General features: G+C 37.9%; 1 protein-coding gene across 1 annotated transcript in view; it reads left to right on the top strand.

Moving 5' to 3' along the window:
* Mrps28 (mitochondrial ribosomal protein S28) overlaps positions 1-5,499 on the top strand; it is a 109,909-nt gene extending 104,410 nt beyond the window's left edge. The window contains exon 3 of the mRNA XM_015485901.2: positions 5,220-5,499. Within this exon, the coding sequence (XP_015341387.1) occupies positions 5,220-5,367 (148 nt within the window). The 3' untranslated portion in view covers positions 5,368-5,499. The remainder of the gene's footprint in view (positions 1-5,219) is intronic.
* Positions 5,500-22,879: the final 17,380 nt, after the last annotated feature.

Genomic DNA, 22,879 nt, shown 5'->3' with positions numbered 1-22,879 from the left:
TTTCTTTATGTTATCCCATAATTCTTGGATGTTCTGCTCATGGTTTCTTAACATTCTCGCTGAGCTGTCTATGTTCTTTTCAAGTTGAAAAACTTTGTCTTCATTTTCTGAAGTTCTGTCTTCTAAGTGTTCTACTTTGCTGGTAATACTCTCATTTGAGTTTTTAATTTGGTTTATTGTTTCCTGCATTTCCAGGATTTCTGTTTGTTTGTTTTTTATATCTTCTATCTCCCTATAGAGTTGATCTTTTGCTTCTTGGATTTGTTTATGTAATTCATTGTCAAAGTGATTTTTCATTGTCTGAATTTGCTGTGTAATGTCTTCCTTGAGACTCCAGATCATCTGAAGCATGTATATCCTGAACTCTTTGTCTGAAATTCCATCAGCTGCAGATATTACGTCATCTAATGTTGAATTGACCTGTATTGTTTGTGGTCCTTTCTTTCGTTGTCTTTTCATACTGCTCATGATTCTTTCTAGCTTTGTGAAACTGTTGTGTTAATGTTTTTCCCCTTATATATTTGTATTGTTCTTGTATAGCTCCAAAATCCCTGTTTTGCGGAGAAAGACAATGTTAACAGTTCCCAATATCAACAGTACATTATCTAAGCACAAGTTTTTATTATTAATACATTTATAGTTAGATTCTAAGTCTATAATATTGGTTTTAATTATTACTTAAGAATATATTCATTAGTTTCATAAAAGGCATACCATATCTGGTGGCATATAGAAAACTTAATTTCAGACGAAGGATGTTATACTTAGAGGGAAAGGAGTGAGGGTATGAGGTTAAACTAACTTAGCACCTTTGGAGAACTCTAACCAATAGACTGGTAATTTATGGAAGAATGTATAGACTCAACCTCCTATCTGTATTTAGATAGTTACCCTATGTATAGATAACAAAAGTTAGGAGATTGAAAGTGGGATAGAGAGAATACGAATGAAAAAAAAGAAAAAAAAATAACATGGAAGAAAAGATAAATAAGAGAAGGAAAAGGAAAGTAAGATAGAAATAAAGAAAAAAAATGGGGGGAAGGTGGGGTATATGCAATTCCTCTATATTATATTACTTTGGTAATTCGGTTGTTCATGCACAGTTCTTGGTTTCACATATGTTGAAGTTGTGGAAGAGAGAGAAGAAAAGAGAGAGAAAGAGGAAAAAAAAAGTCTCTCAGAACACTGTTTTCCTGCTTCCAGTAGGTGGCGTTTTCTATTCCTAGCTTGAGCCTCTGTATTCAGGGTGGTGGGTATAGCCAGTGTGAAAAGAAATGAGCTTCCACCTGTATCTTCCCTACTCTAGTCTCTGAGGTAGAAACCAGGTGCCTGTACAGTTGTTGTTTTGCCTTGATGGCTACAACCCCCAAAAGCTTGTGGGAAATATTTTGAGTTATCACAGCTAAGGGTGGGGGAGTTAGAAACCGGGTACCTGGATCAGCCGCAGAACCTTGCTGGTAGCCACACCCCCTTTGATGGGTTTTAAGGGTTGATGGGCTTCCTCCGGACTAGCACACGGGGCGGGGCCGGGCTACCTCCTCCAGTCTGGCTTGGCGCCGGGCGGCTTCCTCCTCCGGTCTGGGACGCGCCGGGTCATCACAGATTTTAATAATTTGCATTTTTCTCCTTTCTTTTGGTTAGCTTGGCTAAGGGTTCATCAATTTTGTTTATTTTTTCAATGAACCAACTTTTTGATCCATTGATTTTTTTAAATTATTTATTATTTTTTAAAATTATCAGTTTCAATGTTTTCAGCTCTGATTTCAATTATTTCCTTTCTTCTGCTGATTTTGATGTCTCAAAATGGCCATACTACCAAAAGCACTTTATAGATTCAGTGCAATTCCCATCAAAATTCTAATGACATCCTTCATGGAAATAGAAAATGCAATCATGAAATTCATTTGGAAAAATAAGAAACCCAGAATAGCCAAAACAATCCTTAGAAAAGCAAAGCAGGAAACATCACAATACCAAACAAAAATTATACTGTAGAGCTACAGTAACAAAAACAGCCTGGTATTGGCACCAAAACAGGCAAGAAGGCCAATGGACCAGAATATAAGATACAGAGACAAACCCACAAAAGTATAGTTACTTCATACTAGACAAAGGCACCAAAAACATATATTGGAGGAAAAATAGCCTCTTTAACAAACGGTGCTAGGAAAACTGGAAATCCACGTGTAGTAGAATGAAATTTAACCCTCATCTCACCCTGCACAAAAGTTAGTTCAAAGTAGATCAGGGACCTAGGTATTAGACTAGAAACCCTGCACATACTACAAGAAAATTTAGGCCCAACACTCCATCTTATCAACTCAGGAACTGACTTCCTTAACAAGAAAGTGCAAGAAGTAAAATCAATAATCAATAAATGGATTGGCATCAACTAAAAAAAAAAAAAAGCTTCTTCACAGTAAAGAAAACAAAAGCATGAAGAAAGAGCCTACATAATGGGAGAAAATCTTTGCCACCTGCACCTCTGTTACAGCATTAATTTCCAGGATATATAAAGAATTCAAAAAACTTAACACACACACGGATAACCCAATCAATAAATGAGAAACTGAATAGACACTTCAGAAGAAGAAATATGAATGGTCAACAAATATATGAAAAAATGTTCAACATATCTAGCAATTAGAGAAATGAAAATTAAAACTACACTGAGATTCCGTCTTACTCAAGTTACAATGGTAATTATCAAGAGTACAAGCAACAATTAATGTTGGTGAGGATGTGGGAAAAAAGGTACACTCATACGTTGCTGGTGGGACTGCAAATTGGTGCAACCACTCTGGAAAGCAGTTTGGAAATTCCTCAAAAAACTTGGAATGGAATCACTGCTTGACCCAGTTATCCCACTCCTCAGCATATACCCAAAGAACTTAAAATCAGCATATTACAGTGACATAGCCACATTAATGTTTATAGCAGCCCAATTCACAATTGCTGAGCTGTGGAACCAAACTAGGTGCCCTTCAACAGATGAATGGATAAAGTAAATGTGGCATATAAACACAATGGAGCCATAAAGAAGAATTTGACTTTTGGACATTTGCCAACAAATGGATTGATCTAGAGATGATCATGCTAAGTGAAATCAGCCAGTCCCAAACAGACAAAGGTTCAATATTTTCTCTGACATGTGGAAGCTAATCCACAATAAGGGGGATGGAGGTGAGGGGAAGAGTAGAAGTTCAGTAGATTAGACAATAGGGAATGAAGAGAAGGGAGGAGGGATAGAAAACGAAAGACAGTAGAATGAATCTGACATAATTTTCCCATGTACAATATGAAAACCACACATTGTATCCCATCATCATGTACATCCATAAGAATGGGATCCTATCTAGAATAAGATATATTTTATGCTTGTATAATTATATCAAAATGGATTCTGCTTTCATGTATAACCAAAAAGAACCACTTAAATAAATATGTCTTACCTGATCACACATCTAAAAAAAAGAAAATCTGTGCTTAAGAATGAACAGAATTTGATAACTAATTGGATGTTGCAGAGAAGAGAGAAGGGAGGGGTCAACATAAATGAAAGCTGATTGGATGAATCACTGAGTCATGCTATGAGGACAAATAGGAGAATCCATTAGAACACAGGTTACAACTCCAAGTAATGTGGACAAGTAGGGCTCTGCTTTACCTGGACTGCAAATTAACCTTATATTTCTGGTGGTTAGCTCATGGAATATGTTCTGTAATTGCTGCTTTCTAAGAATATAAAGCCATAACTCAATTAATAGTCTGGATATATGTTTAAGTTTTTTAAACAGAGACACAAAAAACATGATATATGTTGACAAATACACACTTGAACATATATTTAAATATATAGGAGGAATAGGATATATAACTGACTTCATTATTATCCAGATTTTACCAAAGGAAATTTGCTTTTAAAATCAGAAAGAAAAATAACTTTTCTTTAAAAACTGAATGGACTAAATATTTACCATTTTTCAATTCCTTCAGAATACTTAATCAAACGTGTAGAGACTATTCATTATATGGTCTGCCAAAATGACTTTCCAGAGTGACGTTTTTGAAAACTTTAAAATTTTCCATTTATGTAAAATTATTTTAATTTCAGTATTAACTTAGAGTATTTGAAATATATGTTTAGACATTTAAAGATTTGTAGCTTTCAGCCAGTAGCAATATTTTCACTCCCTGGCATTTCTATGATGTTGATATTAAGCTTTTAAAATCCTTGATTATTGAAGAAAGGCAAGTAAATATCAGCTCTCATTTGGTGTCATAAAATACTTGAATACTCAAGAATTATTGGCCAAATTTAGTCATAATTTATGTTATGTTGATATTACATTTTTCCCTTGTTTATTTACTAATTTTTAAATGGGCACATAAAAATTATATATGTTATTGTGTACAACATGATGTATATACATGGCATACATATGTATACATGGTGGAATGGCTAAAATTAGCTAATTAACATGTAACCTTATATCATATTTAAAATCTCTCTTGTCTATTTTCAAGTATGCATAACATTGTTATTAATTATAGTCACCATAATGTATAATAATAGATCTCTTCAATTTATTTCTCTAGTTTAAATGAAACTTCTGTCTTTGACTAGTATCTCCCCAAACCTCCATACTCACTAGCATCTGGTAACCACCCTTGTATTTGTTCCTTCTATAAGTTAACTATTTTAGATTCAACATACAAGTGAGATTATAGTGTTTGTCTTTTTTTGACTGGCTTTTTTCACTTAACATGATGTCCTCCAGGTTCATCCAGCTAGCCTTACATTTTAATAACAGTCCAGTCAATACCAAGTTCTAAGTTTGTACTTGGGCTTTTTCCCGTTTTGCTTTTTTAAAATAAGAAATTTCCTTTACTTTGAAGGATTTTAATTTTAGGAAGAAAAATGTATCTGAAAACTTTTTTCCTCTATTATTCTCTTTCACTTTAAAAATGAATGACATATTAAAATAAATGCTAGTTCTAAGAACTGACTTGCTGAATTTCAGATTGGAATACATTTAAGATGAAAATCCTGATACAACCAAATTAATTTTATGTCAAATATAGTTATTTCTCAGATACTTGTGTTAACTTTGTTGATTTGAATAAGCACAAACTAAAATTAGAATTTGGATTTCATTTTAAACCAGTTGTTCACATTATGATATGCAGAATTAATGGAATTTTTCCTTACCATTTAGGAAATACCAGACAGGAACCAAGGTACGGCTGCGCCTCCTAGATCTGGAGCTCACATCTCGGTTCCTGGGAGCAACCACAGACACAACAATACTGGAGGCTGATGCCATTCTCTTAGGACTTCAGGAAAGCAGAAAATCAAAAGAGTAACATCATGAAAAGTAAATGAACTTTGCCTAGTGGGTTCATGCCCTCTTTGTTGAACCTATATACTTATCAAGAATGTAATTAGAAAATTATGAAAAAATGATTGAATAAAGATATCATAAATGAAAACTGTAATTATGGTATAGTGCTTATTCATTAGAATTTTCTTTAGCTTGGTCCCCCTACATTTTAACCCACATTTTCCTTTGTTTCATGTGTTGGACAGTGATACACACTAAAAAGCAAAATAAAGCCAGGAATAGGTTACAGAGTGCCCAAGGACAGGTTGAAATTTAGGTATGGCATCAATGTGAGGTCATTGTTGAATATCTGAGGGAAAAGAGAAAGCTAGCCATGGGAGTGTCTGGGAAAGAATATTCCAACCGAGGCAATGACTATTGCAAAGGCCCTAAGCCTGGCCTGTGTCTATCCATAGGGAAAGGCAGGGAGATACTTCTCAGCCAGAGTAGCTGAGTGTGTAAGAGGAGTAGGAGACAAATGCAGAGAGGCAAGGGAGGCCACATTGGTCCTTTGGCTGGTGTTTATTTCCTCTGATTGAGATGGAGGATTATTGGAGGGTCCTGAGCAGATAAGGGATATATAATCTGATGAAAATTTTAGCAGGATCCCTGCAGTAGATTGCCTAAGTAAACAGAAGATGAACAAGAGCTTCTGTAGCAAAATCTGGAAGGAGACTATCATGTCATCCAGGTTAGAGATGATGGCAGTTTGGACCAGAATGGTGGCAGTGGGGGTCGTGAGAAGTGGTTGGTCTGGATGTATTTTGAAGGTAGAGCCAGTGGGATTTCATTGCTACTGGATATGGAGTATGGGAGAAGAGAGGAGTAAAGACAAAGTTTTTGGCCTGTGTAACTGGAAGAGTTCAATTGCCTTTAACTGAACTGGGGAAGAGCAGCTTTGGGAGAACTATCCAGAGCCTAGTTTTGGCCAATGTAAATTTGAGATGCTTATAAGACATTCAGATGGAGATGTTCTGATGGGAATTTGTACATGGGCCTTGAGTTCGTGGGAAAGGTCTACATGGAATAGAAACTTGCAATCAGACATTTTATCACACATTAGAGCATGTAGGTAAAAAATTGAGGCAAGATTCAAATGGGCGGTTTTGTTTCTCATGGCATCAACTGGAGTCATTCTGGGTCCTAGCTGGCCCACCTACTAGGGTACAAGACAACTTCACACATGCCTAGCATTTTGGCAGGGGTGACTGGAAAGTTGGGTTTAGGTAGGGCTATTAGTCAGGAAAGGACCTGTGGCCTCTCTAGATGGTACTTTGGGGGCTTGCCCCAGAGAGAGCATTCCAAGAGAGCCAGGACAAAACTATATGGCCTTTTCTGACCTAGTCTAGGAAGTCATATTGCTTCACATTCTCTCAGCTAATTGTTAAAAAAAAGAAAAGGAAAGAAATGCCAGCCCATAGTTAAAGGGAGGGGAATCACCCTCCATCTCTTACTGCAAATGTGATTGTAGAAGACTAAATGAGATGGGAGATATTATGGTCATCTTTAGAAAACAGTCTGCCACACCACTCTTCCCAAAGGTCACACCCAATATGCACACCTTCAAAATCTCAAATGAAAATTTCAAACCTCCCCTCACTATCCTTCCTGCTTTTGTGTACCCATTCAAACACTTTTTCAACAATCCGTGGAACTTCAGTCTATTAGCTCCCAGTGTTATCCTTCATCATCTCCAAGTTCTCACTGCCCTGCTTTCCCCAATTTAGAGTCATGCATCATCCTGTCACCTCACCCGCCTCATTTCTTACCTAGCAAAACTCCAGCCCCACTCAAAACTATTCACCTACTTCCTGCCTGTACCTGACCAACTCAACATTATGGGAGAAAACTTCACCATCATGTCAATTACTGTCACTTTAAATTGGGAATTCCAAATTAAGATCTCAGATTAACATATATATTTATTGTCACTCCTTCTAAAACCCCATAAAATGACAATAAAGAGATGGTTGGAGAGATGGATCATGGATAGATGGATGAATGGATAAATAAATAAATGAATATCTACCCCCCCCACACAAAAAAAGTATTAAAAAAAAACAGGAAAATGACAATAGCAACAAAATATTGCAATCTGGAAAGTAGATGGATGAATAGAAATTGCCTTAGCAGAAGAGATACGGACAGATTGTGAGTTGGCAGTGGGGAAAGCTGAGAATCAACCTGATTTACTACAGAATCCTCAGAATGTTCAGGAGCTGACCATGCTGGGCACTTCTGGATCTGGAGTGAAATATGTGTGGGGGAGGTCAAAATAAACATGACTGGGTAAAAGCTGAGAAGCAAGACCCTAGATTCCTTCTCCTACCCAACTTTAGTGGTCCAGTTACCCCCTCTATCCAATGTGGCTGATTCCCTCCTACCCTAATGTAAGTGTGGCAATTCAGTATTTGGACTCTGGCTGTCTGCCTTTCTCTGTGGAGAGAGTGGGGAGGTGGATGCACATGTTCACTAAACCAGATATTTCACTGTGCTCTGAGAACTGGAAGCCAAAGAGAGTATCAATTAATAAATCATCTTAATTGTGGAGGAATGGTTGTCAGGAAAGAAGAATCTATGTCCTCTGATGTTTCAGATCCTGTAGCAAGATGCTATATTTCTGTTTTCAAACACCACCAAATAATTCTTTTCCATCTCTTATGACACTAATCTGTAGGCCAGCTTTTAATCTAAACTCATTCCCAGGCACACTGGGTTAAATATTGTGCCCCCCTCCCCAAATTTATGTTCACCTGGAACCTAGAATATAATCTTATTTGGAATAAGGACTTTGCTGATGTAAGTCAAGTTAACATGAGGTGATGCTGGATTGAGGTGGGTTCTAAATGCAATCTGACCGTTGTCCTTACACAATGAGGGAAATTTGCACACAGACACACAGGGAGAGTGCTGTGAAATAACTCTGCTATACATGAAATTCCATCTCTTTAGATTATAGTTATTCTCCCACAAATCAAGGGGTGCCAAGGATTGCAGACAACCACCTGAAGCTAGGAAAGGGGCATGGAACAGAATTTCCCAAGACCCTGAGAAGGAACCATTGTGCTGACACCTTGGTCTCATACTTCGGGCCTCTTGAACTGTGAGAGAATGAATTTTGTTATTTCAAGCCATCCAATTGTGGGAATCTTGTCAGGGCAACCCTAGGAAACCAATATACCAGGCGTATGTGGAGGTATGGTATCTGGACAGGAATTGATTTCCCAGTGTCTGTTCTAGAGCTTTGGCTCCATGATTCCCATTTGTACCTCTATTTATTTCCAGTTTCCTGTCTTTCATTCTTTGGTGGCCACTTCCTTATTGTGGTACAGCATGTCCTCCATTTGTAGCCTTGATGAGAACATCTATCAAGACCTCCAGCTGTATTCAGCCTAGAGAAAACAGTTCCTCAAACCCCCCAGTTATCTATTTTAAGTCAACCAGGCTAAGATATCCTGGAGAAACAGCTCTCAGGGAACAATATTTATCCTTTAGTATTTTTAAAGTAAGGCAAGTATTTGAGTCAAGTCAGTTTTTTGTTTTTTTGTTTTGTTTTGTTTTTGGTTTTTGGTTTTTTTTGGAAACAGAGTCTTGCTAAGTTGCTGAGGCTGGCCTTGAACTTTCAGCCCCCCTGTCTCAGTCTCCCTAGTGGCTGGGATTACAGGCATCCTGGTACTTTTTTTGTTATAAGTCAATTCATCATGCCAAACAAAACCTATCTCATAAAGTTTTTGTGTCAGCTCAGGCCCTCCAGGAGGCAGACACTAGACAGAAAAGGACATGCACTTCTGGGGGAAATGCCTGTGAAGGATAAAAGACAAAGGAGCAGGAGTAGGTGGGGGAGGCTCAAACTGTGATGTCAACCTGACACCTGTGAAAGGAGGAGGATTGGGGAGGAAGAATCCAGACTTCAGTGAAATTCTCAGGCATTCCAAAGACTGCCAATTAGAAGAGTCCTGTATTAGGGATGGCTGGCCCTCCAGTGCTGCTCCCACCAAGCTTTGTCATGGAAATGCCCAGGGAGCATCACAGATAGACTCCGAAGGTATGGCCACTGGAAGCAAAGCTCTCTGCAGACTGCACAACCATACCCCCCTCAAGGGAGATCTCAGCAGTGCATTCCTAAGGCTACTGCAATTTCTACACATGCAAGTGCTGACACATAAAGGCTGGTACTGTTCTGACTTGTCTCCTGGTTTTCTGAACAAGAATATAAACTTGAAAAAGGTGATTTTTCAGTCATAACAGATTTGCCATGTCTGTAGAAGTCTAATTTTATTTGAAGTATAGATGTATCATAAGAGCGTCTCAGCCCTTCTCAAATTTATTCTTATTTGGCCTACAATTTACTGACCAAATATAGCCAACTCCTAATTACCTATGATGATAGATACGGTATTGTGGATTATTCTTAATTATTTGTATTTAGCTTTATAGTATATATTTTTTTTTCTATGAGGCAAACTTTTTTAAATTATAAAATAGACAAGCATATTTTATCATTTAAAAGCCATTTTAAATGCATAATTTTTTCATCATCCCAAACTGATGCTCTGTATTCATTAAATAATAACTCCCCATTTGTCCCCATCCCCAGCCCATAGTAACCACTGTTCTACTTTCCCTCTCTATGAATTTGACTATGCTGGGTATTTCATTAAGTGGAATTATATAATATTTGCCCTTTTATGTCTGAATTTATTCCACTTAGCATAATATTTTCAAGGTTTATCCATGTGGTAGCATGTATCAAAACTTCATTCCTTTTTAAGGCCTTTTAAGTACATTGTGTGTCTGTATTCTCTTCATGGTGTCCTAGGGCAAAATGTACTTTCCACTCTTTAACTTTGGACTTGCTCTGGTCAATAGGATTTTAGTGCCAGTAATGTGCACAAGCCTAAAACATGCTTTTGAGCCTGGCTTTGCTCTCTGGCACAGATCCTCAGACCACAGCCAAGATCACTGGTCTTATAGCCTGAAGCAGCAATACCCTAAATCTAGAAAGTGCCATAAATGTATATCAGTGTAAACTGCTGATATATTTTATGGCTGTTTGTTAAGCAGCAAGAGCTGACTGATACAGAAATTAATTTCCAGAAGTGGCATTTGTTTTGGAATTGGGTGGTGTGAAAAATAGTGATCTATGTTATGTAGTAGCAAAATGTTTGATAAAATTGTCACCTCAGTTATCTTGAAAGACAAAATGTACCTAATTAGTAGATTTGGCAAGAGGTCTTGAGGCAGAATGTCAAAGGTATAAGCTGCATTTAATGAAGTACTATAAGAAACAGATGAACTCGGGAAAGATTCTGGTAGCTGTGCGCATTAAAACAGCTCAAGCAAAAGTGAAATTCAGGGTGTTATCAGTAAGTAATGAACTTCCAGTAAAGATCAAATCAGAACATGGCTCTAACGTCTGTTAAGTCTTCCAGAAGGAGCAAGGTGTGTCTGTCTAGTAGATTACTTCAATGGACAAAAGATCTTTTAGAAATCTTACAGGCAAAGACCTACAGAAACCTGAATGTGTCTAGTAGAGGGAATTAGGTTTAGAGAGATAAAGGCTTATCTCAAAGAAAATTGTGAATGTGCCTTTTGGCATATGAAGTTGATTGGAATTAAGTAAATAGAAAACCTACAATATTTGTGAGGGACATATATTGACAAAAAAATGTTTCCAGTCTAGACTAAAAGAGAATGAGATTGTTCCAGATATAAAAAGACCTTATGGGCCTCAGCTTTCTACAGGCAAGGAGGGGTCTGGGAAAAAAAAAAATGTTCAATTTCTAAGAAGACCATATTCTCCAATGTTCTTTTCACAAGAGAAAAAAGAGTTTGATGGAATGGGAAGGCCTCTGAAAAGACAGCCAAGAACAATGGAAAAGATAGGTTTGAGATCTATCCATATGAAGCAGAATGGGCATTTAATCAAGCTGGATACAGGGACAAAGTATCCCTGTATACCAGTATCAAGTATCCCAAGTGGTTAATGACAGGAATCCCCACAGCATTTACCTAATGAAATCTCAGAATTGCTGGGAGTCAGTGATTGTTATGTGACCCCTATTCTTCACCTTTTCAAAAGGGACTGTTTCCTGCAACTATCCTGTCCCTGTTTTATTGTACATTAGATGTGCATAATCTACTGTTAATTATCTGTTGCTAAATGTGTTAGTCAGATTTCTGTCACTGTGACAAAATAAATGAGAAAAGCAATTGAAAAAAAGGAAAGATTTGTTTTGCCTTGTGGTTTCAGAGGTTTCAGTCCCTAATCTTTTGGTCCCACAGCTGTGATGAGACAAAACATCAAGGCAGGGATGGAGTGGCAGAGCAAAACTGCTCACCTCATGGAGGCCCAGAGCAGGGGGAGGGCAGGGACAAGATAAGCACATCAAGGACCTGCCCCAGCAACCTTCTTCCACCTAGGCCCCACTCTTAATTATTTCCACAACCTTCCAGTGATGTCACCAAGTACAGACCAAGCCTGTAACACATGAGCTTTGGGAGATATTCGAGATCCAGACTATAACCGTAATTAAAAATCATCCCCAAAATATATTCATTTAAAACAACACATATTTATTATCTTATTGTTCTGATTCAGGGTATTTCACAAAGCTTCATCCAAGTCCTGACCAGAGTGTCATCTGAGGCTTCACTGGGAAAGGATCCATTCCCAAACTCACCTTCAAGGTTGGAAGCATTTAGTTCCTTGAGGACTATTGGACTGAGGGCTTCAATTCCTTGTTAGCTAATGGCTGAAAGTCACCTTCAGTTCTTTACCATGTGAGCCTCTTCAGCATGGCTCTTACTTCATCACAACCAGAGAGAAAGGTGGAAATCACTATCTAACGTAACCTAATCATAGATCTTGAGGATATGCTACCACATTCTATTGATGAGAAGCAAGTTAGTCACGGGAAGAGGACAACATAAAGCCAAATTTTCAGGAGGTAAGGACCATTGGGGGGCATGTTAGAAGCTGCCTACCAACAGTATGTAGGAAGCAGATAATTTTCTGTTCAATTCATATGTCTCTGGACCAGAGGCAGGATCTGGACCTGATGTAAATGAGAAAATCCTGTAGTTAAAATGGGTGCCATGAGTTGAACATGGCTTTGGGAAGAGGGCTCCCAGAATGAGGGTGAATATTACCTGTGAGAGTCAATTATTTTATAATGAATAGTTGTGACCATGAATGATTATCCATCCCCATTCTTCCTTCCCCCAGAGTAGTGCCCTTGCTTATGGTAGTTAGGGTGAGATACCCTAGCCATTGTGGGACTCTTCATTTCTCTGTTGATATAAGCCAGAGTTATAAATAGTTTGGGAAAAAATGTAGTTGAATCTATGAATGGTAAATTTAGATTTGAGTATCAGAGGAAACCAGGGAGTTTGAATACATCCCAAAACTTCTGAAGCCAACATTAATGGAGTACTGTGAAACTTTGAAACCACAGGCTGGTTAGACCATTGGGTTGACCCGGTATTGCATTTCTTATATTCATATCATTTGGTTTTTAAAAATAAATACACATTTTAGTATAAATTCCTAAGGGACACATGTAGCTTATTTGAAAACTGTAACTTTCTTTTCCATGTATCTTTTAAACTAATTACAAGGAACTTAGTGATGCTCTGACCTGAAGGAGTTTGAAAAAATAAAACTTTATGGGAAAATAGTGTCTTATTTTAAGTTCTCAAACCTGTATTCTATATGTGGGAGATAGAAAATGAGATTCTGAACATAGAATGTTAGTCTCCAGGTAAGAAAATGTATGGACTCTGAAATCACCCTGTGAATGGATGAAATTTTTAGAAACCAGAAAGTGGCTCAGATTACTACCATTTGCTTCACAAAATTGCCTGCCTGAAAAAAACAATCCAACTGTTTTACCATAGTCTATAAGTCTCAAATCATTATGGTTTGGGAAAAATGTACAAGAGACTATGATAGCAATAATTAGTTCAAATGAATGAATAAAAGAAAACAAGATATTGTGTTTTTTTCCAGGCAACATTTAAATGTAGAATCTTTCATTTGGGATGCAGTAAATACCACAGAAGCCAGTAGATAAAGATAATGTCCCAACTCCCAAAACCATACCCAAAGAAGTGGGAATTCCACTCAGGCAGGCAGCTGAGGCAAGGACTGTGGGAAAATGGGTGAGCTCTATTGGTTGGAAATAATGGTACGGCTGAGTTACGTTGCTGCATGACTGTCTTTTAAATATATTTAGTGATGCCCAATATTCTAGTAAATTTCCAAAACAAAACCACAAAAATGGATGGCAATTTAAGGTAGTCCCATGCCTATAATTTTGTTTAAAAAATTTCTGCTGAGTTAGTCATTTCAATATTTGTTAACACCTCTTTTCCCACTCACCCTCTGGTGCAGATGTTACCAAAATTTGAAGTGACTTAATGGACCAGAAAATGTCCTGGAACATCTAGCAAGTGGATACAATCATTGGTCTCCACGTGATCTAACTTAAACATTACCTTATAGGTATGGATCTAGAACTAGAAAACCCAGAAAAGTCACTATTTCACAAGAAGCTAAAGGGAAAGTGACTATGAAGTTGGATCCTCTGATAAACCAGAAAGTAAAGTCTTAACTCATGTGAGATGAATCAACTTTACCATGGTTATTTTCTAGATAATTCTTTATGACTGCCTGGGGAAGTTAGGAAGTTATTGGTCAAGGATACAAACAATGTGAGCTGGATGGCCACTTTAGAAGTGTATGTAGTGTGCAAGAAGATTATAAAGTTCCATGGTTATTAAAGAGAAAGAAACACAGCTCATCTGCAGCTAAGAACTGGTTAGATAAGACTTGCTCATCCACATAGAATTCCAGATAAGTCTTGCTCATCCATATAGAATTCTAGGGTGTGTTTTGACTTTCTTCTCTCCTACTCCAATAAGGACAGACCAGTTTCCATTCTCACCAGGGTGCATCCTCAGACAACACCATCAGCATATCCAGACACCTCTAAGTCAGGGCCCAGGAAAGTGAGGCCCAGAGAAAGGTGTTATCTCTCCCATTTAAGGAAGGGCTTGTCTCTCAAATGCATTTCCTATTCCAGGACCATCTTCCTTCATTTGAAAGATGTAGGGACCCACCAAAGTGTGCCTTTCCCTAGGGTCAGAACATTACATGCCTGTTGTAATGTTCTCATCTATTGAAAAAAAGGCAGGTAGAATCATGGGGTCATTTTCCCCTATTCTCTCCACCCCATGCTTCATCTACAGGGTCCTGCCTCTGTCAACCTTCCACTGCAAAATCTCTGTGCAGCCAAGTTAACACATATTCTTCTTGCTATTTCTACCACTGTCGGCTTCCTTCCTGTCATCATTTCTCCATCTATACAAAAGTTACACAAAATTCTCTCCCCCGTAGAGGTTAGATTTTAGTGTTTTAAAATAATTGTGGGATATCTGAAAAATTAATTACTTTTTTTGACTGGCCATTTCTACTGGCATGTTATCATAGTTGGTAGTTATTAGAGGAAACTTTTAGAAAAACATTTGATTGATCAAGCCCCTGAATTAATTAGAGAATACAGTGTCTAGGGAATATGTAAAATGTGTACCCAACCAAATCTTGCCTATAAAACTCTAAAATGCATTATTCAGACTCCTGGCCCCAAAACATTTCCTGCTTTTTAAAATAGAGAATACTAAACAGGATTTAAGGTTTTCCTTGATGACTCAGGGCCACCATTATGGAAAACAATGACATAATGATGTGATTTCCCAGGGATTCTTAAGGTGGGTAGAGCTACTAGCTCCTAGTGAATGGTCCAGAACATTGTGGCCTTTGAAGTTTTTCACTTGTTACCTCCATTCTCCCATGTTATCAGCTGATCCTTTATGATTACATCATATAGCTGTGTCTTCTAGTCATCTCCAAGCATGTCTAATCATGGTTGCTTAATCTAACATAGGGAACTCTTTTTGCCTATGTAGTAGGGTTTTCAATAACTACCCTTCAGTTCTTCCATTTGCTTTAAACATTTTTTTCCATCTCTTGTCTCTGCTGTCAGCCATCACTTTTATTGGTATCATCGTGCTTTTCTGTTTCTGATTTATAAGCCTGTTTTATAATAGTCTGGAAGAGGGACCAAGGGCGATTTTGTAGAATTATAGAGCTATGCATGAATTTGAATTTGGGGATATTTGTTTTCTGTTTCAAAGCCTTTAAGTCTCTTATTCTTTATTCTTATGCTTCCCCAGAAGCATACTTTGTGTTTTAAATGTTATAAGTTGTTAATTTAATTTCAGTTTAGTTTTAGACTGCTTATAGAAAACCTTGTGATAGAAGGGTTTTAGAAAAGGAGATAAAACAAGAAAATAACTTGAATATTTTCAAAATCAGCTTTAAGAGTGTCCTGATACAATCTTCTAGACCTTGAGTATCTTAAGTATGAAAAACATGAAATAAATGAATGGATAATTGAATTTATAGATTACTTCTCAAGCTAATTAGTGCTTTGTAGACCATCTCCTAGGGAGTTACTATAAACTCCCTTAATAAACTATAGGCATCTCAAAGATGGGGACTGGGTTTAGTCATTTTCTTGTCTTCTTTTGTGCAAGAACGAGGTGAAAAACATAAAAAATGCTCATCAGTATTTGTTGAGTGTAATTTAGTTGATTTAGTGGCTATTGTTCTACAAGATTCTCTGTTGACAGAGAAAGATAAAATGGTCTGCAAACTCTGATCCTCAAGGTAAGAAGTGGACATTTTTAGCAATTAGATTGGTGCAGATAATCTCCTGAGTGACCTTCATTGCACTCCTCTCTTACACAGTCCCCTCCACCTCAGAGCCCTTGTCTCTGCCACCACCCTATGCTTTCTGAGCAAATGATGATTCACTACATTTTGTTTTAGAGGCTTTGAACAGAAATTAAACATTAGGCTGCGTGAACAGATTTTGTGTGTTAGAGTGTTCATTTGAGTGTGGCTCATAGCTCCTTGTAATGTTTTAGCAAAAAGCTGTTTGCTGGGCTTGTGTCTCCATGTCTAGCATTTTTCTGGCCTGCAGGGCAGGAACAGAGGAAGTGATCATGTGTGTGACTATAAAAGATGCCTCATGATTTTATGTTAACTGTGCTCTCTTACAAATGCTAGAGTGCTCACTGTATTCATTGCAACCAGAGGGGAATTCCTTGAGTCTAGGGAATGTGGGGAGTGTGTGGAGGCTGCAGAGGGGAGGGCACAGAATCCATTCTCTTTATGAGCATTCTGGTCTTTTCATGAATTGCATGCAGGTCTTATAAACTTTCAATGCCCGTCTCTTTCCTGCCTCTGAGCACTTTTCCTTCCATCACTCATATTGTTTACCCAAGTGTTGACAGGCAGCTTTTTCCTTAAGGCTGCTGGAAAGATGGTTATATTGAAACTAAGCATTTGGCTCCCTGTTTAATCCCACAAAAAGTGCACAAGGGTTGCCTCTTAATCAAATTTGCCCTCACAAAGCGATAATCTCTGCTCCTTGGTTTGAGAGCCACTCCTATGCCCCCATTGTCAGAGTCAATGATGGCTTGTTAAACTTTTCCCTATGTATACACACAAAACAAGGTCACTCGAGAGTGAATACCACACTGTCTGCACAATAAAACTTATTGGTTCCATCTGTTTCGTCCAGCCCCAACCTCACAGATAAAACTGGGACATGCAGGTAAAATAGTTCTACTTTTAACTTCAGAATGAAAAGGCAGGCCTGAAGGCAGGAAAGAAGTCCAGCCAGACTCGGCTTCTGACATAGAGTGGCCTTCTTATGGATCCTTTCATGGGAAAAAATCAAGGGTTGTATTCTTTATTTGCCTGTTAGCACTTTGGAACAGACATGGAGAATTGCTCTGTGCTGTGTCCAGTCCAAGTTGTGAAAACACCAGTAAAAAACAAACAAACAAAAAACAATTTTATTCTTTGTCTATTTTATTTTGTTTTTATTATTGCATTATAATTCTACATATTAGTGGAGTTCTTTGTGACATATATGCATGAAACATAATTTGCTCCATTTCATTTCCCAGTATTTGCCCTTGCTTTCCCTCTTCCCTCTCCTGACCCCCGACCCCCTTCCTCTACTCTACTGGTCTTCCTTCTATTTATTTATTTATTTTTAGTTGGTACATTGTAATTATACATAAAAGTGGATTCATTGTGATACATCCATACATGCACATAGTTCCTCCCCTTTTCTTCTCTTCCCTCCACCTCGATCACCTTCCTCTACTGTTCTTCCTTCTATTTTCATGAGAATTCCCCTACTTTTTTTTATTCATATTTTCCCCCCCTCTCTCTCTAGCTTTGACATATGAGAGAAAAATATTGGACTTTCTGAGTCTGGTTTGGTTCACTTAGCATCTTGTTCTCCAGTTCCATCCGTTTACCAGCCAATGATATTATTTCAGTCTTCTTTATGACTGAGTAAAACCCGATATTGTATGTGTGTTTTCTTTATCCATTCCTTTGTTGAAGGGCACTGAGGCTGGCTCCATATAACTTGGTTCTTGTGAATAAACACTGGAATGCTATAAACATTGGAATGTATGTATTGCTTTAGTATGCAAATTAATACAACCAGGATAGAAATCAGTATGGAGATTCCTCAAAAGAGAGGAACAGAACTACCATTTAACCCAGCTGTTCCCCTTCTTGGAGTTATCCAAAAGAAGGGAACTCATCATACTAAGCAACATTTAAAAATAATCATGCAACTTTATTAGCATTGATGTTAACTATATGTGGGATCCTATCATTTTTCTGACCTCAAGTTCAGCATTTGAGTGTGACTTCCCAGAAAGTAGATAGAGAAGGTCACAGAACACCCTGTGTTTTGGATTTGAAAGTGACTTTAACTAAAAGGTCACAACTTCTTAATAAGTATTCTGGCCCCATTAGATTTTTAAAAAAATATGTCAGTGGAATAGTATTCCAAAATATTTTTGTCCCTGGTGGAGGCAGTATCTCCCCTCTGCATGTAATCCTACTACTTTCATTATAGTGATGAAGTATAAAAGTATATAATTTTTTACCATAGGTTTACTAATTCTATATTTTTGATATTTTCTGATCAGTTCTTCATTATGGATTACCTGTGTGATAAATAACTTATCGATAACCTTTTAAAAATTCTTGGCTAAAAGGCACTGAGAAGAATTATCAGGGTTTTTTAAATGTTATTTTTCTCACAATTATTTTAGAGTATTTAAGGTTACATTAAAATCCAGGGGAAAAAAAATTCTCCTGTTAAAGCAGATATCTATCAAATAAGTAAAGGACTGATAAGATGATATTTATCCTCATATAGTATACCTTTAAATTATTTTTTACTTGATAATTTATAACATGATTTAGGATTTATATCCTAAATATAATGATATTCTACTGGGATATTCTATTTCAGTAGAAAAAGAAGCAGCTTATAAAATTACTACATAGAATTAAATCACTGCTGAATCAGAGATTCATTTATTCTCTAGAAATCCTTCTACCTGTCTGCTTTTTTTTTTTTTTTTTTTTTTTCCTATTTAAGTCATCTGGATAGATAAGCACTCAAGTGATCTGGATCCTGGCCTCCAGGCCACCTACTGTCACTAAGACTGCTCAGCTCCACAGTCCACAGTGTGCAGCCTGTGCCCGGAAATGCGGCTTCCAGCAGACCTTCCCTCCCCTCCTCTCTTGTCCCACTTCCTGCCTTTATGTCTTTTGAGACCCAGACAGTGTGGATTGAGGAGACTTCAAGATAAACAGGAATCATTTGGGGGCTTTTCCATTGTAGTAGGTGCTTAGAGCAAAGAAGTACAAAAGCAGCAAACAGTAAAATATTTCTCAACAAGCATTATATTTTCAAGTTTTTTGTTTTGTTTTGTTTTTATGAATTGTGAGATTTCTTTCCAGTTTTTTATTGTCTTTTCATTTGGGTTTGGGTATGTTTTAATATTACAAATGCTTATTTTGAATTCCTTCCTTTGGTTTTTTTTTTTTATAGAACCCAGAAAAGGAATGGCACCTTTCAAAAGCCAAATAACTTCATGTTATACTCCAAAACCAACCTCACATGGGAGCAAAGTATCCCCACAGTTCAATGCTCTCCAGATGCCTGCTTGTCACCAGTGTAAATAGAGATTTCCCAGTTTTTCTTATCTCGTCAAAATGTAGGCCTAAATATATATAAAAGCACTCAGAGGTTCTCACCTTATCTATGGATGATCAATATTTTTTCCTATTTAAGGTAACTAAGAGGGATTAGAAACTGGCCTCCCTCTCCTAAACACTACTGGTTGACTGGAAGGTTGGAAGTTTGGCCCAGACCACTTTGTGGAAATTGTCATCCTTGGTCATATTTCTGCCCCCCAGGGGTTTATGGTGAAGGGGAGAAGTAGCAAATAGAAAAGCTTGAACATTTCAGTTAGCAGAATTTAGCATGGATGTCATCTTTGACAGTCCCTAAATTCTATAAATCCTTGGACCAAGCTCAGGCCACTTGGACTTTGCCAGTGGTTCCTTGAGAGATAGTGTGTCTAAAACATTCTGCTTTCTATTCTTCTCTTCAGGGACTAGGACACGGGCACAAGCACATTCCCTGATCTTGTGGAGCTTAGAATTCAGAGGGAAAGAAAATATTATGCACCAATTCTCAGGAAATACATAAGTGTCAGTTTGTTAAGTTTCTGAAAAAAAGATATGTTTTCATGAGAGTGTAAATAGGCATCTTAGTCAATTTTCTGTGACTATAACAGAATATTTAAGACTGGATAATTCTTAAAGAAAAGAGGTTTATGTAGCTCATGGTTCTGGAAGCAAGAAACTTCAAAATTGGGAAGCCACATCTAGCAAGGGCCTGGTGTTGCATTTTGAATGTCAGATGGTATCACACACCGGGACAGTGTTTAAAAGTGACAAGTGAACCCAAGTGGAAGGGACAATACAAGGGTGATCCTGCTCTATAATAACCCACTCTGGTAGCAAACAGTTCAGTCCCGTGAGAGCAAGACCTTGCTGATTCCTGAGAGGGCATTAATCTGTTCATAGTCTTCACTCCAGGATCAACATGAGACTATTTTTTCAGAAGATCAATAATGATGGCTTTTATAAATTTAAAACTTTAAAACCACTTCTTTGAAGGTAATTTTTAAAATATTACATTTAACAATCAATGCAACAAAATTTTCACTTCATTAGGGTTGATCTAAAAATATCCTAGAGAGCTGTGTCCATTAAGCATTCAATCCAACTGCTCATCACAGAAAACCCAACAGCAGTAAGAGCCTACGCTGGGGGGTTTCGTTTTTGCACAAGTTTAGAACCAACCAATGGCTGGTTGTGTGGTAGCTCCAGAGCTCTTTGATTCTCTCAGCTGTTTTCTCATGGCTGCAAGGTGGCTGTGTTGACTCTAATGCTAGTCGCCTCTTGTCTTTCCAAACAGGGACAGTAAGAGCCATGTGTGTATCCGGAGAGCAGATCCTAGAACTCACCTGCAGATGTCCTGTAAACTATCGGTCAGAACAGTGTCACATGGCCACTCCAAGTTACCAGAGAAGATGGGGAAGGGGAGTCTGTTAATAAGGAAATGGAGGAGGATGGATTATAGATAGGTAATTAATTGTCGTTAAGACCAAAGATTATTTAGCCTACTTTGTGAGTGGAAATACTTTTTTTTCTACAACTACCCAAAGGACTTAGTTACTTGTATTTCAAAGAATCATGACTTTGGGGCTTATGTTTATCAACCTCTGTGACCCTCACAGTCTGTTGCAATGTTAAACAGACTTAAACCAAAATGAATCTTGTCCTTATGATAACACAGATTTGTTTCCTTTCAGATTGTGTCTTGTCCTGTTCCATAAAATTGGAGCATCTGCTCTGTTACATTCTCCTGTTAAAAGGCACACAGTCATGTGTTGGCTTCTGTAGTCTATGCGCTGTAGCTCGGGGGTGAAAGAAAACCAAGAAGTAAACTGTCTAAATGATTTAATCAATCCAAGACGCAGGCCATTTTCAGATCATCTACTGTACTTGTAATTGTAAAATTCTAGATCAGCTTTGCTTGTAGTATTTTCTGAAACCTTTGAACATCCTCCTGGATTCAACTCAAAGAACCAAGGAAATGATTGGGTATGAGTGGAAGGAGGCATTAAGGAAGCACACAGGAACAAGCCTTGGGAACACCGTGGCTTACCTCCCCATGTCCTCATGTCTGATTTCAGTCATGTTGGTATATACAGTTCTGTGTGTGGGTTCTGGTACATTCTGTGCTGAAGTGCCCCCTAAGCACATATTCACATATGGTAGCCAGTCTACAGGATGACCCCAATTGGCCCCAATTGTCTCCACTCTCTGGTGAACTCATTCTTTATTTTTTAATTTATATATGACAATAGAATGCATTACAATTCTTATTACATATATAGAGCACAATTTTTCATATCTCTGGTTGTATACATAGTATATTCACATCAATTCGTGTCGTCATACCTGTTCTTTGGATAATAATGATCATCACATTCCACCATTATTAATTACCCCATGCCCCCTCCCTTCCCCTCCCACCCCTCTGCCCTATCTAGAGTTCCTCTATTCCTCCCATACTCCCACTCCCTATCCCACTATGAATTAGCCTTCTTATATCAAAGAAGTCATTCAGCATTTGGTTTTTGGGGATTGGCTAACTTCACTTAGCATCATCTTCTCTAACTCCATCCATTTACCTGCAAATGCCATGATTTTATTCTCTTTTATTGCTGAGTAATATTCCATTGTGTATATACATCACATTTTTTTAATCCATTCATCTATTGAAGGGCATCTAGGTTGGCACCACAGTTTAGCTATTGTGAATTGTGCTGCTATAAACATTGATGTGGCTGTGTCCCTGTAGTATGCTGTTTTTAAGTCCTTTGAGTATAGACCGAGGAGAGGGACAGCTGGGTGGTGTACTCATTCTTATGTAATCCCTTCCTCCAGTGTATCAGGGTTGATCTGTGTGACCAATAGCATAAATACTATTGGATAGTGATAAAAAACTTTGTGGCATCAGTCTTGCTCATCTCCCCTCACCCCCTCCACACGCTGGATCATTCTTTCTGGGAGAAGTTAACATCTAGAAGTGCAGCAAGGATACTTTAGAAACCCTATAGAATGACCCATGTGATGGTAAATAAGGGCCACTGCCAATAGCCTGGGAGGAACCAATGTTTTCTGCCATCAGCCATATGCAAGGACTATCTTGGAAGCCAAGGTCTGCACCTTGGCTAGGTCCATCCTGAGCCAGTTTTGCAGCTGCTCCTACATTCTTTTTTTTTTAATTTATTTATTCTAATTTGTTATCCATGACAGCAGAATGCAGCTCAGTTCATAGTACACATGTAGAGCACAATTTTTCATGTCTAGAGTTACACCATTTGTGTCTTCATACATGTTCTTGAGGTAACGATGTCCATCTCATTCCACGTCTTTCCTACCCCCCACCCCCTCCCTTCCC

The sequence above is a fragment of the Marmota marmota genome, unplaced genomic scaffold, assembly GCF_001458135.2.
Source record: "Marmota marmota marmota unplaced genomic scaffold, marMar, whole genome shotgun sequence".
Classification (NCBI taxonomy): domain Eukaryota; kingdom Metazoa; phylum Chordata; class Mammalia; order Rodentia; family Sciuridae; genus Marmota; species Marmota marmota.
Note: the sequence above shows the minus strand (reverse complement) of the source record. Positions and strands in the feature narration are given on the sequence as shown.